General features: G+C 45.6%; 1 protein-coding gene across 7 annotated transcripts in view; it reads left to right on the top strand.

The window, feature by feature from the left end:
- st6gal1 (ST6 beta-galactosamide alpha-2,6-sialyltranferase 1) overlaps nt 1-8,954 on the top strand; it is a 186,534-nt gene extending 177,580 nt beyond the window's left edge. For all 7 annotated transcript variants that reach the window (XM_072474626.1, XM_072474621.1, XM_072474623.1 and 4 more), the window contains one exon: nt 5,085-8,954. In XM_072474626.1, coding sequence (XP_072330727.1) covers nt 5,085-5,335 — 251 coding nt within the window. In that variant the 3' untranslated portion in view covers nt 5,336-8,954. The remainder of the gene's footprint in view (nt 1-5,084) is intronic.
- Nucleotides 8,955-17,928: the final 8,974 nt, after the last annotated feature.

The raw sequence follows: 17,928 nt of genomic DNA, 5'->3' as shown, positions 1-17,928 counted from the left end.
TCATGCATGCTCCATGCTCATTAAAAGACCACTTGGCTTGGAATTAAGTTCATCTTCCAAAGTAGACTCCCCACCAGCGAGAATATAGAATGCTCAGTTTTACGACTGTTTGTAAGTGGCAAGCACCTGGAACACTGCTTTCATGACTCTGAGGTCCGTAGATATTGCATTCTCCTTCATGGGGACCTTGTGTAACTTTACTCAAGAGCTGTTAGCAAAGCTGTGCTACGTCTGGAGAAGGGAGGCAGCCAAAAGCAGAATGGGTGAGCGGTTAGGGTGGAATGTTGGAGTAAAGGATGGATCAAGAAGGCAGGCTTATGGGGCAGGGTGGAGAAAGTGCCCAGGGACACGACTCTCATCACCCTGATCAAACAGCAATGTCTCCATGTGCATTCATGTATGGATGGGAGGAACACCTATCTCTGGTCTCCAGGATGTGCTTTGCCTGGAAAGCTAGGGGTATTTCTAGACCCAGGCCAGGTAAAGGGTTTAGCATTTGCATGTTGGCTTTGAGATGGAGGGAAACCTGTTCACACATCCATTGAGGTGTTGGTGATGTAGGCTGCAGGCAACCTTGCCTTGGCTCTCATTCAGACAAGGGGAGCGAGGCCTATTGCAGGTTGGCACGAGGCCAGGAGGAGCAAGAGCCTGAGCAGCAAGAGACAGCAGGACCTCAGGAAGGCCAAGATGCTGGCAAACAGGGTCCACTGCAATGGTGAGCATTGACCACCATGGGTGTATCGGAGCCATTGTTCTTATCCAAAGATGAACGAAAGGCAATGCGGAAATTGCTTTCGTATAGTCCCGGGATGTGAAATGCTCCAGTCCGGTCAATATCCTGATGAACCTCTGCAGTTCAAATGCAATCACATCATTCCTATAGTGTGGCGACCAGAACTGCACACATTAGTCTAGCTGTGAACTAACGAGCATTTTATACAGCTCTTATATTCTATGCCTCGGCTAATAAAGACAAGTATCCTATCTGCCTTTTTAACCACCTTATCTACCTGTCTTGCTGCCTTCAGGGACCTATGGACATGCACCCCAAGGTCCCTCTGGTCCTCTGTACTTTCTAGCTCCCTACTGTTCATTATGCTTTCCCTTGCCTTATTACTTCTCCCAAAATGCATTACGTCACACTTTCAGAGTTAAATTCCATTTCCCACTGTTCTGCCCATCTGACCAGCCCATCGATATCACCCTGCAACCGAAGGCTTTCCTCCTCACTATTTACCACACTACCAATTTTTGTGTCAACTGCAAACTTTCTGATCATACCCCACATTCCCATCAATGTGCACGACAAACGGCAAGGGACCAGCACCGATCCCAGCGGTACACCACTGGACACAAAAACAACCTCCGACCAACACCCTCTGCCTCCTGCCACAAAAACAATTTTGAATCCCATTTTACAAATTTCCATGGATCCCATGCACGATCAGTCTCTCATACGGGACCTTGTCAAAAGCCTTACTGAAGTGAATGATGACCAAATCGATGCACTGTGTTGAGAATGGATGTGTGTGAGTAGATATGCACAGAGCTCTCTCATGTCCCCTGTGAATACAATTACAGCGAAACAGCATTATCTGCAAATCAACGTTTCAACGACTAATTTTGAACAAGCAGCAATCTCAATCATCGATTTACTAGCTAATGGGTTTAATGGACTGTTGCAGTTGATAAGCAAATTATTCCTATTTTAATTTGGGCAAGCAGGCTAATGGAATGATTAACTGCAGAGATTCAGCACTCTCCATTCACCCAGTCATTCCTTCCTTTCATTTATATTCAACATGAATATCCTGCCAGTGCTGGCAGCATCACTGCAGCTGCATCCTACTCACCTGTACAAAAGATTTGTGCTCAACATCAGATGCGTATATATGTACATATTTGAAGAAGGAAACAATTATCTATTTATTGATTTCATTTCCTTAGCATGTCTATAAGATTATTAATTATATAATCTGATGTCACGGACAGGAGCGAGACCGATAAATTGGACTTCTGTCCTCTCATCTGTAAACAGAGGGTGTTTTGAATTATTTTTCAAGTATGTGTGGCGTGTGTTCCCAAACAGGTTTTGTGATCCAATTTACTAATTACTTGCAGCAAACGTGTGTTGTGACTCACTCAGAAGTTTAGTTCATTTCATATTCAGAACCCAGGGAAAGGAGCATTCACAACTTCTCACTCCACCAAACACACACAAACAGTAAAAGGGCACAGGGGGATGGAAAGTACCTTTTACAACTGTAGATAGCAACAGTACAGGAACCACAGAAATGAAAATTAATTCACTTGATTTTAAGAATCAGAACTCAATGAGGAAATATTTCACGGATGAGCTGGAGTTCAGCTGGCTGTAGGCTGGAGTTGGCGAGTTCGCTTAACAGTTAGTGCTGATGCCATAAGATGAAGTAGGTACACAGAGCCTGGGTCAATTGTGCAGGCATTGGTAGGAAATCTTCCAGCAGAGACAAGCTTTGAGGAGCAGGCTGTTGTTCAGCCTGGGGTTTTGCTTCTTGGTTTTCACTGATTGGATATTAAACAGCGAACTGCCTGTGAGGCCAAAGATGTATTGTTAAAATTGTCCAAAAGGCCAAAGGTTAGGGTCATGTGACATGGATCATTAATGGGTTAATTGCAGCTTAACAATCAGTTTCTGTTCTTCTGGCCAGATCCCATTGTTTCCCCCTTAGGAGAGAGACCCCCTTAGGTGGTTATTAATGTCTCTTCCGTTATAAGTTTTGATCTTTCTCATTTGTGATAACTCAGGATGGAGGAGCCAGTTCATCTACACTCATTCTGTTTTCCTTGATTATAAGGGGTCTGTACAATGAGGTGTGAGATTCCACAGGCTGAGGAATTTATTTGTCCTTGTAACTCCTGTTGGTAACTTTGAGAACAAAGCGTCAACCCTGTAGTCATATCACTTGTAGCAGCCATCTTTTTTCATTCAGCATAAAGTCAATTTTTTAAAACTGACAAAATAATAACATTTTGTATTTCTTTTGATGTCACATTAACCTACCATTGAATATAACAGAGCATGAATAATTTATTTTAATGATAGTCGTATTGCTTTGCAGAACTAGCAAAGCTTTTAGTGCAAGAGCAGTTTATTCCGGATCTATTAGTATTGTCATATCTCAATCCTTGCACTATGGCCTCATGTGTGAGCTGTATGTTATAACCTGCACAAGACCTACAGGATTGGAGCAGTCAGTCTCCCCTTGAGTCTCCCCGAGTACGAGCTCTCCCGCTAAGGAGGTGGAGAGCCCAGGACATTCATGATTGAGCTCTTTATAAAGTTGACCAGATATGAAACCGACAGATAAGACCTGGCTGGGATGTGATGTATGTTGTAAATATAATTGCTTTGCAATGAACCGAGTTTCCTTTTTACCAACTCAATTTGTTTGTGGCCTACAAAACTTCTCAAGTTCATCAATACGCTTAGACCTTTGATTGTAACTAGACCTCCTCATTTTAAAATGTGGTGAAGAAACCCCATATATGTTTCGAGCATCTCACCATCCATGCCGGAGTTGGGAGTTCCATCTCTTGAGTTCAATCTCTGATTCGGACTGCCTTCAAAGGTTAGGTTTACTGCCAATCAGATGATAGTTCATTGAGTTTTGATTTCAATAACCTACACACTTATTTGGGTGGTCAGAGGACTGATTTCCTCCATCTACCAAAGTACCGAGAAAAGTTAAGTGAATTTAAAGTGGATTTGCATTTATTTTGCCAGTGTAATACATCGCTCCAGGTGCCTCATGAATGATTCCATCAGCGATTCAGCAGTTTTACAAAATTGAAATAAGTTACTCCTGGCAGTGAAGTTTTATGTTTACCAGGGCGGCACAGTGGTTAGCACCACTGCCTCGCAGCGCGAGGGACCCGTGTCCGATTCCAGCCTTGCGTGACTTTCTGTGTGGTGTTTGCATGTCTTCCCCGTGTCTGTGTGGCTTGCCTCTGGGTGCTCCGGTTTCCTCCCACATTCCAAAGATGTGCAGGTTAGGTGGATTGGAAATGCTAAATTGCGCCTTAGTGTCCAGGGATGTGCAGGTGGGGTTATGGGGATCGGGCGGGAGATTGGATCTGGGTAGGGTGCTCTTTCGGAGGGCCGGTACAGACTCGATGGGCCAAATAGCCTCATTATGCACTACAGGGATTCTATGATTCTATGTTGTAATTTGAACATTTTATATTATGAATATCAATAAATCTTACAGCCATTGATGCAACTGTAGTTGAACTCAGGCAAGATCGTCAATGTGGAACATTACCTCTTGCCCACAATTTGCTTTTCAATTTCAACGCCTGAAATCTTTTGCCGATTTTTTACATAACTGCTTGTGTGCCTCAGTGAATATTTAAATAAAGTAACTTTCTGCATGTCTCAATTTCCTTTGCGTACTGTGAGGATTAGAAAAGCAATACTGAGCTAAGAATAGCTCTCTGTCATTTGCAGCTGAAAGCAGGAAGTATTATGCATTCCATACTTCCTAACGGGTCTGATCGCTACAGAGAAAGCACCCTCTCATCAGTTATGGCCGTCAGGACATGCATTTGGCAGTGTAATAACCCGTTGCACATGTTCTCTTGCAAGCATATTATTGGGTGTTTTTAACTGTGGCTTTGGATGACACAAAAACAATGGAATGAAAATTGGGTGGCCTCTACAAAGGGATCTGGCCTGCTCAACTTGATTACTGCCCAAGGCAGCGAAGACAAATTACGGCCACATAGTATCAGTGCCCACTGACAAATCTGATCAATTGAGCAGAAGTTCCTTTCATGGGTTATGGTAGTCAGGAGCTCGCTTCAGGACACCCTTTACATAAGACACCCTGCTTATAAGTAATAAATCGGATTTAAAACCAACATCCACAAAAGATTTCAGAAAGGATATAGAGTTGTGTTGAGCATACCTCTCCATGTTTACACTCGTCACACCCAGTATATATTATTGTGTGGTTCTTCTTCGAGAAACATGCTCACCTGTTGGTTTCTACCTCTCCTACTTGCACATTCACCATCAGATAATGTATTTTTTTCATTCACAGGTATCCTATTGATGATGACCTTTTGTGACCAAACGGATGTTTATGAGTTTCTGCCCTCAAAGAGAAAAACAGATCTCTGCCATTATTATGAAAGGTTCCAAGACCAGGCCTGTACAATGGGCGCTTATCACCCATTGATGTTTGAAAAAAATCTGGTGAAACGTATAAACCAGGGTCCAGATGAGGAGATCTATTTAAAAGGCAAAGTGACGTTACCCGGATTCAGAACATTTGAGTGTCCTGAGACATGAGCTATCAGTGTGTTTTGTGATCACGTAAGCATCAGTTTGAATTGCTGCTTGTCACCTTGAATATGCAGCAAGTCATTTTTGGATCTAGACACATTAAAGGATAATTTGAACATATCAGGCATGTGTTAACCTGGCAAAGTGCATTGCTCGCTTGTTATAGGACCTACCCAGTTTTCTGCCCATTAATGAAAATTGAGCAAGCTTTATAATGAGCGAGCAATCCACTTCACCTGGTTATCACTCGGCTGGATAAATTGAAAATTACCATCCTAAAAGTTCAAAAATGTTTAAAAGATAAAAGTTTACAATTCATGCTTTACCACAATTGAATTAGCAGCCTCCGAACTGGATTCTAAACTCTTGAACTGTAGTTTAAGAAAAATATGATACTCTGGCGGATTAAATAAATTGTATTGCCAGGAGTTACTTGCTGAGGAAATGGTTTGGGTCTGCAAGCAGTTTGTAGGTAGTAAGCAAAGCCTTTACATGATCTTCCCTAGATCGTAGTGTCAGAAAATGGATGTAGGAATCCTTTAATGGCTCCTTGGGGGGGCATTTTCAACGAGCAACCAAATATTTCTCAACTAAAAGGGTCCCATGCAGGGCCTGCCTACCATTTGTTCAAGGGAGGCGGAATCCCAGAGGCAATCATCTCCATTAAGTTTCACACCCACTGCCCCAGAACCTGCCTCGGGGAGGGGGGGGGGGGGGGGGCGGATTCTGGTCCTGGTCAGCCATGTGATGCCTCAACCATCACCGTCCATAGCTCCTGACCATGTCACGCATGTAAAAGTGCATAATAAGGGCAGCATGCAGCGCAGTGGTTAGCACTGGGACTGCGGCGCTGAGGTCACTGTCCGTGTGGAGTTTGCACATTCTCCCCATGTCTGCATGCGTTTCACCCCCACAACCTAAAGATGTGCTGGTTAGGTGGATTGGCCAGGCTAAATTACCCCTTAATTGGAAAAACAAAATAATTGGCTACTCTAAATTTAAAAAAAAGTAAAAGTGCAAAATAATAATAATAGCTTATTGTCACAAGTAGGCTTCAATGTATTTACTGCAAAAAGCCCCTAGTTGCCACATTCCGGCACCTGTTCGGGGTGTCTGGTACGGGAATTGAAGCCGCGCTGCTGGCATTGTTCCGCATTACAAGCTAGCTGTTTAGCCTTCTTTGCTAAACCAGCTCCTGCATGGGTCACATTTTCCATTTGGGAGACTATGTTCACTTGCCGGAGCTGAATTGCACATGAGCACAAATCAGGAGGCAATTCCCAATCCTTTGCGTGCATATTTATGCATGGCGAGGATTACAAGGTATTCTCTAGGGAACCTTGCTTTCGGGCCGCCATTACTAGCAGGTGGCCCGTTAGTGAGGCCCAGCAGCTGGCCGTTCCCCTCCCCACATTGTAATTCAGACCCCTCCCCACCCGCATCACTCTGCAGCCTCCCCACCCCCAGATATTTACTGGGTTCACCCTCCCCACAAGTATGGGGGTGACCCGACCTGTACTACCCCCCCCCCCCGCCTCCCCCCACACACACAGTGGCCCCAAAATAATAGACCCCCACAGACCCCCTCCACACAGACTCTTCAGCAAAGAGACCCCTGTCATAAGCCTCCAGAAAAGGCCCTGGTCATGAAGCCGCCCAGAAAATAGACCTCTGTTAAGCCCCCCAGAAAAGAGACCCTTGTCAAGAAGCCCCCCAGAAAATACACAATTCTCCACCTTTCAGCGAAATCCGCTACTGGTGGCGAAGAATTTAGCCCCCATGTTTCTACAATCATTTGAACCACAAGAATAGTCGCACCAGTCCATTGCTCTATACAGATTCATGCCTGCAGTCAGAATATTGCCTGTTGAACTGAACATTATTTCATAGGCCTGGCCTATGTGTGACTCCACATCCGCAGCAATGTGGTTAACTCTTAAATGAGCAATAATTGCTGGCCCAGCCAACGGCGCCCGCATCCCAGGATTGAATTTTTTTTTTTAAATTAGAATTATGCCGAAAGAATCTGAAGCAACATAACTTAAGGACGTATAATTCTGATTATACCAATAAATGTGTGTGAAAGTGATCCCATCATGGTAGTAAACTATCTGAATTATGTGTGGAAAGCCTTGTATATAGTTAATCTCAAATTTGAAATGTGAATTATGTAGGATGTACAGCACAGAAACAGACCGTCCAATGTTCCACATTAAAAATATTGGGAAATATATAGTTGCACCAAGAAAGGGAGATTGTTGCATTCTGACCGATGTAGCTGGGAAGTCCTATTTTTATGTCGTCCATGAGCCTCTCTCATCAGCCCTCTTTCTTAAACCTAAGAGCAGAGCCTTCTATTTCCTTCTCCTTACGTTTACCTAGCTTCCACTTAAGTGCATCCTGTGCTAGTGAGTTCTCTTATTCTAAGCACTGCGACATGAGAAAGTTTGGTACATTTTTCTGATCAATGTGTGGGAAATTTGATTCAGTTGGAAAAGATCTTACCATTACCCATTTTGCACAACTTTCCCAGGAGCCAATCGGAAGACACTTTTGCCACTGTCCCACTTGCACTGATTACTTCTGCCAATTAACCAGCAAGCATTTGACTACTATCAGTTTTATACATGATTTTTGTGACGCCTTTTACAAACCACCGTTACAGCCTCTGCCCCCACAGGCACCAGCACAAGAAATTGGCCTGAAAGAATAAACCAAAACCTAGGAAAGAATTGCTTCCATGTTGTCTATAATCTGTGTTCTAAATATGTCCTGGAGATTCAAACAGCAGAGGTTTTGAAATTTAACCGAATTCATAGCCTTAAGAGTTTTTATTCCATTGAATTTTAATTGGTAATCTATCATTTGTAAATCTAAAAATATGAGATAGAAGTAAACCACCAGGCTATGTGATCTGTTATAGTCTGTTGTATTTTCAAACTGTAACCTAATCTCAGTGAAAGACGTTCGTTTGCGTTGTGTTAGTATCAAATCTGTGCGATGTGCAACCTGGGTCGTGATTTTAAACCATTTGACATCGTGAGCCTGGATGGGTTTATCGTGCCACCCACGGTGTGTGTCGTGACGGCGGTAGTGGCCCACCATTGGCTGGCTGGTCCCGCCACTGTCAACGGGGTTTCCTGTTGTATGCACCTCCTCCGTCCGACACCCCCCCCCCCCCCCGCTCGCCGCCAGGAAACTGCGTCGGGATCCGCTGGTCCCGGGGCTGGAAGATCCCACCAGCGGGGACAGCCGCAAAATTCCGTCAGGTCATTGAAGACGCATTGAAAAATAATGGACTGATATTAGGGTAGCAATTCATTTTGCTTAGGCACTTTGAATCTCCAACTGTAAATATGCCCTATTTTGCCTCTAGTGCACCTTACGGTAAACATGGAAAAATAAATTAGTAGCTTATAGGTGCAGCTTTAAGTGAATTCTTCATTAGTGAAGTATCCTTACCAGTGCATGTGAAGTAGTGCTATTGGTTTAATGGGGAGCTAACTTGAGGTAAAAAAATGTCTGCCAGATTTTGTATCAGTTGACATTTTTTCTAGAAGATATTCAACAAAAGCATTTAATAACTGATTGAATGTGATGGGTTAATAAAAACCACCTTATGAAATATTTTAGTCTATGTCATTACTTCATAAATCCTAGACCACCAATTGTGAAGCCTTCCTAACTGCCATGTGATTAAAATGAGCCACAAATCTTCTTGTCATGAGTGGTATTCAGCAATAGCATTAGTCTAAAAAGAAGAGGAAATTTCTAAAGACTGAGGAGGGAGTTCAGGACTTTTCTCTATATTTTGGCAGTAAATTGCTTCCTGAGAAATCCTGTTTCTTGAAGTTCAATGGAATCTCAATCCAGGAGTCATCTGAAAGGTGAAATCAACAGCCCGTAACTTCCTGGCTCCCCAGTGTCAGATTTGGGGACTACTCCGAGATGATCTGCCGGATACTGCTCGGAGGTTCCCAGCTCAGGGTTTAAGTGACAATTGTCCAGAAGCGCCAACTTCTGGACAATTGCACTGCGAAGCATTTCAACAAAGCGATTTCAATTGCTAACTTCGGATGGTTCTACCATTATCAGAATAATGGGTACTCTGAAAGAATTAGAAGAAATAAAACCACTTCCACTTTCAGTGTGACATTTAAACAGCCAGATCGAGTCCTATATAGGACCTCCCCCACACACCCGACTCCATGGGGAATCCTGCACCACCACAAAGCACCCCACCCATGGTATTCCTCACACTGGTGGTTCCTTTTCATTCTTGATGTGAATAATGCCTCAACCTTAATGTTAACTGTGCTTGTGGAAGGAACCTCATTCACTAGCTTTGCAGGGCAGGCGGAATTCTCTCAACTCACACACGATTGGTTTGGTGGTGGGCTGGCACAGAGAATCTGGAAAAAGGCAAAATGTCGGAAACACACTGGCCTAAAATCAAATTGCAATTCTCTTAATACTTGCTGGCAGGTGGTGCAAACGCTATTTGCATTCATTTTCATCTCATGAATGCTCATTAAAATAGCTGGCCGTTGGTATTCTATTAGGGCCTCCCAATCCTGTGTTACAACAGCAGGAAATTACATCGGCATCATATCTAATTGCTAATGAGGCAGTCCTCAGTTTGCCAGAGAACCTTGAGGTGAGCGTAACAACTTTCCATCATAGTGTTACCCTGCTCCTGAAGCGCTGCACACCACTCTGCAAATGGACCGGTTCCTGCCCTCTCAGGCCAAACTGGTCTTCATGGACAGCACCGAGCTGCTGGACCCATGGACCCTCCTGTGTCACCAAGTGGGATCAATACAGCACATGGGTTTGGGCAGTATCAGGGTCTCCCTGCCCGAGGTGCCACATAGCAGTATCTATCTGTACACCACTGTACTGCAGAGCTCACACAGCCATTGCGACAAAGGTCCAAAATTCGACTGGGGTGGGGGGGAAAGTGCGAGGTGAGGCCAGAGGGTGAGGTGGTGGGATTGGGGTGGTTGTGGGAAGTGGCTTGACAAAGACAAGGCGGAGGCAATGTGGAAGGAGGGCTGTGCAAAGAGGAAGGGTGGGTTCACAATGGCAGGCAGAGGGGCAAGGAGTTGGATGAGGATGACGATCATTCGAAGGCTGAGAGAAGACCGAGGTGGCGGGGGAAGCTGAAACCAAATACAGCTGCATGAAAAGCTCACAAGCAAGGGGGTCAAAGGGATACCACATCATTCACTGGAAGGGGATGGGTGAAGACTCCCGATGCGATGGGTAGAGGTCCAAGTGGGGCATGGGCACCTCGCAGATGATGGGCTTGGAGGGAGGCTGGTTGAATCAAGAAACAGACTTCTTCACAAGGCTGTTTGTAAACTTCAATTTAGCCTCTGGGTTGCTGACATCCTGCACGGTCAGGTGAAGTCAGGTGGGCTGGAGAGAGTGATATGAATGTGCTGGACTGGTATTTAAATATGATGCCAGGACCTCTGATCCCTCCAGCTGACAGCAGGTGGATGAATTAGCTGCCAGCCTGCCAGGTGACTCAGAGGGGAATGTGCATTTGCATAATTAATGAGGTTCCAAGCCGAGGGATCGCACTATTCCAGCCGACAAGAAAGCTGCCGCCAGATCCGCCTGCCACGGAAGTTAGTCTTAAAACGGGAGAAATCCATCCATCATGTCTATCCTTGGCTGTGAAAATAGAGGCAGAGGTGTTCTCCAAATCTTGTCTGCATTCTTGAAATGTGCATAAGGAGAGATGTGTTTACACCTGGAGATCATAGAATCATAGAATTTACAATGCAGAAGGAGGCCATTCAGCCCATCGAGTCTGCACCGGCTCTCGGAAAAAGCACCCTACTTAAGCCCACACCGCCACCCTATCGTCGTAACCCAGTAAACCTACCTAACTTTTTGACAATAAGGGCAATTTAGAGTGGTCAATCCACCTAACCTGCACATCTTTGGACTGTGGGAGGAAACTGGAGCACCCAGAGAAAACCCATCCATACACGGGGAGAACGTGCAGACTCTGCACAGACAGTGACCCAAGCCGGGAATCGAACCTGGGACCCTGGAGCTGTGAAGCAACTGTGCTAATCACTGTTCTACCGTGCTGCTCATTGGTTCACATATCATGCAACACCCTGTGCTTTCTGTCATCAGGCAGGGTTTTCATGCTATGAGTTCATCCTCAGAGCTTGTGAGCATTGTTGTCTGCCAACTACGTTTCCGACTTTCCGGGTAAACATCTGCTAAGCTGACCAATAAGTGGAGGATCTTGCCTCTTCAAGCTGCCAAAGCTCTGCCCCTCTCAGCCACATTATTGCCTTGGTGCTTAAACCTCCAACCTTGAGCGTTTCTCAACTTGTATTGTGTCTGTATTGCAGCCAGAAGCCTCTGGTCACAATGTTGCCGTGCATTGCTGTGTGTCCCATCACCAAAGCACCAGCTGAGAGATGTGATGCTAATTGTCAAAGGATCATTTTTGGTGGTCAGTAGAGCCTTTGAGCATGCTCTGGAAGGGGAGAAATGGGTTAGAAGCAAGGATGTACTGAAGCTAGAGTCTGCTGTTTATTATCAAGGACTCGTCGCCTTGATTCCTGATGTCTGAGCATTTTGGAGTTTGCGGTGGCCAGCGCTGGCCATAAGGGCACAATGTGGGTCTTAAAGAGGAGGCCTGGTATGCAAGAGGTTGAACATAGTCATCCTCAGGTGGTCCACATGTCGAGTAAGGTGAGGTTAAAAGCAGGCCAACATGAGTTTTTTGCACTGAGTGCTGAATTTGGTGCATTTGAGTGTTATAGTGAGAGTTTGGTGACTGAGGGAGTATTGTTGCTCTTATTAGCCTTAGTTTATTACCTCTGATTATGTCACCATTGCTCATGAGTCGCCAGGTATCTTTCGGATTCCGCCACGCGGTTCAAGCTCGAGTTATGATTAATAAGTCAGCACACCGCTTAGTAAGATTGAAATCAACGGTTATTCATTATATACAACAAGTAATGCTTACACAATAATGTTACTCTCTATATAGAAACCTACCACTACTGGCCAATACTTAACTTTAGGAAGGGCCCACCAGGTCAGGGAAACGAATGGCTTATCGAATCGGATCTGGCCCGCGGGATTCAAAAGGCTGATACAGGTCGATGGCTAGGAGTCTCTATCGGGTAGCGATCGCTGGAGTCAAACTTACGCTTTCTGGTCGATGTTCTTGCGAAGGTCGCAAGCAGGCGAAGAAGGGAGAGAGAGAGAGAGATCTGAACTTGGCTCCTCACTTTATAGGGTCCCGGAGCTTCCCGCCTCTCGGGGTGGCCCTTGACCCTGAGTCCCAAGTGATTGGACTTGTTCCCAATCACTGGGTTCGATATATCCAATAACGGGGCGATTCCTCGATCGGGGGGTGGTCGTTCACCTGTCTTTGTTTCGGCCACTGCAGGCGCCGACAGGTCTGGCCCGGCATTCAATTGCTAATATGTTGCAATTGTTCCCGGGGATAGCCGATTAAACTGCAGATGTCTGGGTTGATGTGCTGCTAATAGTCTTGAGTATCGATCTGGGCCGACTTCCCCAGAGCCGCATACGCTATTCTGTCTGCAGCTGTCCGTTTGTGTCCTGTTGCCTGCTTTTCCCATCAGCCTTTTCGGTTAGCCATTTTAAATCGGGTTTTGGCCAAATTAATAGGGAATCAGCCATTTTAGGTGGCTACAGTATAAGGCTTCATTTTTGTCTAAAGTCGAGTCTTTCTTTTATTTAGTTAATTAACTTAAAATTCGCTGTTTGGTTTAGAAGAAGGTGAATTTTCAATCAGCTTTAAACAAAGGTTCTACTTGTAGGTACTTGCAGCTGGAGCTTGTTAATTAGTTAATTGAATTAGGCCAGTTTTCAGAGGCTAGATTCACAGTATAAAAGTGATCCCCTACAGTGCAGACTTTGTTTGCACTGAGTGCTGAATTTGGTGCATTTGAGTGCTATAGTGAGAGTTTGGTGACTGAGGGATTGCTGAATTTGGTGCATTTGAGTGCTATAGTGAGAGTTTGGTGACTGAGGGAGTGCTGAATTTGGTGCATTTGAGTGCTATAGTGAGAGTTTGGTGACTGAGGGAGTGCTGAATTTGGTGCATTTGAGTGCTATAGTGAGAGTTTGGTGACTGAGGGAGTTAGGTGAGGAGGGAGTTTCCTACATTTCTGCAAAGAGCAAGAAGGGAGCCAGGAGTTCACAGAGAATGCAGCTGACTGGGAGCAGAGTCGGAGGGCGGAGGTCAAGTTGGTCCACAGGGCAGCTATATTCTGTAAGGTAAGAGGGGATGGAGGCTAGGCCAGCTGCATGCTCCTCCTGTAGGATGTGGGTGGTGAGGGATATCACCGGTGTCCCCACTGACTATACTTGCGGGAAGTGCACCCAACTCCAGCTCCTCAAAGACCGTGTTAGGGAACTGGAGCTGAAGCTGGATGAACTTCGGATCATCCGGGAGGCAGAGGGGGTGATAGTGAAGCGTTACAGGGAGGTAACCACACCCCAGGTACAGGACAAGAGTAGCTGGGTTACAGTCAGGGGAAAGAAAACAAACAGGCAGACAGTGCAGGGATCCCTCATTCCCCTTCAAAACAAGTATACCGTTTTGGATGCTGTTGGGGGGGATGATCTACCGGGGGAAGGCCCTAGCGGCCAGGTCTCTGGCACTGAGTCTGGCTCTGGGGCTCAGAAGGGAAGGGGGAAAATAGAAAAGCAATAGTAGTAGGAGATTCAATGGTTAGGGGAATAGAAAGGGGATTCTATGGTCGCGAGCGAGACTCCCGGAAGGTATGTTGCCTCCCGGGTGCCAGGGCCAGGGATGTCTCGGATCGTGTCTTCAGGATCCTTAAGGAGGAGGGTGAGCAGCCAGAAGTCATGGTGCATATTGGTACCAACGTCGTAGGTAGGAAAAGGGGTGTGGAGGTAATAAACGAGTTTAGGGAGTTAGGCTGGAAGTTAAAAGCCAGGACAGACAGAGTTGTCATCTCTGGTTTGTTGCCGGTGCCACGTGATAACGAGGATAGGAATAGGGAGAGAGTGCAGCTGAACACGTGGCTGCAGAAATGGTGTAGGAGGGAGGGCTTCAGGTATTTGGATAATTGGAGCGCATTCTGGGGAAGGTGGGACCTGTACAAGCAGGACGGGTTGCATCTGAACCAGAGGGGCACCAATATCCGGGGAGGGAGGTTTTCTAGTACTCTTCGGGAGGGTTTAAACTAATTTGGCTGGGGAATGGGAACCGGATTTGTAGTCCAGCAACTAAGGTAGCCGATATTCAGGACTCCAAAGCGTGTAATGAGGCAGTGGGGAAGGGAACACTGACAAAGGAGAGTACTTGCAGGCACGGAGATGGGTTGAAGTGTGTGTACTTCAACGCAAGAAGCATCAGGGATAAGGTGGGTGAACTTAAGGCATGGATCGGTACTTGGGACTACGATGAGGTGGTCATCACGGAAACTTGGATAGAAGAGGGGCAGAAATGGTTGTTGGAGGTCCCTGGTTATAGATGTTTCAATAAGATTAGGGAGGGTGGTAAAAGAGGTGGGGGGGGGGGTGGCATTGTTAATTAGAGATGGTATAACAGTTGCAGAAAGGCAGTTCGAGGAGTATCTGCCTACTGAGGTAGTATGGGTTGAAGTCAGAAATAGGAAAGGTACAGTCACTTGTTAGGAGTTTTCTATAGGCCCCCCAATAGTAGCAGAGATGTGGAGGAACAGATTGGGAAACAGATTTTGGAAAGGTGCAGAAGTCACAGGGTAGTAGTCATGGGTGACTTCAACTTCCCAAACATTGAGTGAAAACTCTTTAGATCAAATAGTTTGGATGGGGTGATGTTTGTGCAGTGTGTCCAGGAAGCTTTTCTAACACAGTATGTAAATTGTCTGACCAGAGGGGAGGCAATATTGGATTTGGTACTTGGTAATGAACCAGGGCAAGTGATAGATTTGTTAGTGGGGGAGCATTTTGGAGATAGTGACCACAAATCTGTGACTTTCACTTTAGTAATGGAGAGGGATAGGTGCGTGCAACAGGGCAAGGTTTACAATTGGGGGAAGGGTAAATACGATGTCAGACAAGAATTGAAATGCAGAAGTTGGGAACATAGGCTGTCAGGGAAGGACACAAGTGAAATGTGGAACTTGTTCAAGGAACAGGTACTACGTGTCCTTGATATGTATGTCCCTGTCAGGCAGGGAAGAGATGGTCGAGTGAGGGAACCATGGTTGACAAGAGAGGTTGAATGTCTTGTTAAGAGGAAAAAGGAGACTTATGTAAGGCTGAGGAAACAAGGTTCAGACAGGGTGCTGGAGGGATACAAGATAGCCAGGAGGGAACTGAAGAAAGGGATTAGGAGAGCTAAGAGAGGGCATGAACAATCTTTGGTGGGTAGGATCAAGGAAAACTCCAAGGCCTTTTACACATATGTGAGAAATATGAGAATGACTAGAGCGAGGTTAGGTCCGACCAAGGACAGTAGCAGGAGATCGTGTATTGAGTCTGAAGAGATAGGAGAGGTCTTGAACGAGTACTTTTCTTCTGTATTTACAAATGAGAGGGGCCATATTGTTGGAGAGGACAGTGTGAAACAGACTGGTAAGCTCGAGGAAATACTTGTTAGGAAGGAAGATGTGTTGGGCATTTTGAAAAACTTGAGGATAGACAAGTCCCCCGGGCCTGACGGGATGTATCCAAGGATTCTATGGGAAGCAAGAGATGAAATTGCAGAGCTGTTGGCAATGATTTTTTCGTCCTCACTGTCAACAGGGGTGGTACCAGGGGATTGGAGAGTGGCAAATGTCGTGCCCCTGTTCAAAAAAGGGACTAAGGATAACCCTGGGAATTACAGGCCAGTTAGTCTTACTTCGGTGGTAGGCAAAGTAATAGTACTGAAGGATAGGATTTCTGAGCATCTGGAAAGACACTGCTTGATTAGGGATAGTCAGCACGGATTTGTGAGGGGTAGGTCTTGCCTTACAAGTCTTATTGAATTCTTTGAGGAGGTGACCAAGCATGTGGATGAAGGTAAAGCAGTGGATGTAGTGTACATGGATTTTAGTAAGGCATTTGATAAGGTTCCCCATTGTAGGCTTATGCAGAAAGTAAGGAGGCATGGGATAGTGGGAAATTTGGCCAGTTGGATAACGAACTGGCTAACCGATAGAAGTCAGAGAGTGGTGGTGGATGGCAAATATTCAGCCTGCATCCCAGTTACCAGTGGCGAACCGCAGGGATCAGTTCTAGGTCCTCTGCTGTTTGTGATTTTCATTAATGAGTTGGATGAGGGAGTTGAAGGGTGGGTCAGTAAATTTGCAGACGATCCGAAGATTGTTGGAGTTGTGGATAGTAAGGAGGGCTGTTGTCGGCTGCAAAGAGACATAGATAGGATGCAGAGCTGGGCTGAGAAGTGGCAGATGGAGTTTAACCCTGAAAAGTGTGAGATTGTCCATTTTGGAAGGACAAATATGAATGCGGAATACAGGGTTAACGGTAGAGCTCTTGGCAATGTTGAGGAGCAGAGAGATCTTGGGGTCTATGTTCATACATCTTTGAAAGTTGCCACTCAAGTGGATAGAGCTGTGAAGAAGGCCTATGGTGTGCTAGCGTTCATTAACAGAGGGATTGAATTTAAGAGCCGTGAGGTGATGATGCAGCTGTACAAAACTTTGGTAAGGCCACTTTGGAGTACTGTGTACAGTTCTGGTCGCCTCATTTTAGAAAGGATGTGGAAGCTTTGGAAAAGGTGCAAAGGAGATTTACCAGGATGTTGCCTGGAATGGAGAGTAGGTCTTACGAGGAAAGGTTGAGGGTGCTAGGCCTTTTCTCATTAGAACGGAGAAGGATGAGGGGCAACTTGATAGAGGTTTATAAGATGATCAGGGGAATAGATAGAGTAGACAGTCAGAGACTTTTTCCCCAGGTGGAACAAACCATTACAAGGGGACATAAATTTAAGGTGATTGGTGGAAGATATAGGAGGGGATGTCAGAGTTAGGTTCTTTACCCAGAGAGTAGTGGGGGCATAGAATGCACTGCCTGTGGAAGTAGTTGATTCGGAAACATTAGGGAACTTCAAGCAGCTATTGGATAGGTACATGGATTACGGTAGAATGATATAGTGTAGATTAATTTGTTCTTAAGGGCAGCACGGTAGCATTGTGGATAGCACAATTGCTTCACAGCTCCAGGGTCCCAGGTTCGATTCCGGCTTGGTTCACTGTCTGTGCGGAGTCTGCACATCCTCCCCGTGTGTGCGTGGGTTTCCTCCGTTTCCTCCCACAGTCCAAAGATGTGCACGCTAGGTGGATTGGCCATGATAAATTGCCCTCAGTGTCCAAAATTGCCCTTAGTGTTGGGTGGAGGTGTTGACCTTGGGTGGGGTGCTCTTTCCAAGAGCTGGTGCAGACTCAATGGGCCGAATGGACTCCTCCTGCGCTGTAAATTCTATGATAATCTATGATTAATCTAGGACAAAGGTTCGGCACAACATCGTGGGCTGAAGGGCCTGTTCTGTGCTGTTTTTTTTTTTCTATCCCTGAGAGTATCGATGTTAATGAGGATTCAGTCATCTCTGGTTAGATGCCTACCTGCGG

Source organism: Scyliorhinus torazame, chromosome 14 (genome assembly GCF_047496885.1).
Source record: "Scyliorhinus torazame isolate Kashiwa2021f chromosome 14, sScyTor2.1, whole genome shotgun sequence".
In the NCBI taxonomy this organism is placed as follows: domain Eukaryota; kingdom Metazoa; phylum Chordata; class Chondrichthyes; order Carcharhiniformes; family Scyliorhinidae; genus Scyliorhinus; species Scyliorhinus torazame.
This window is presented reverse-complemented; position numbering and strand designations above follow the sequence as displayed.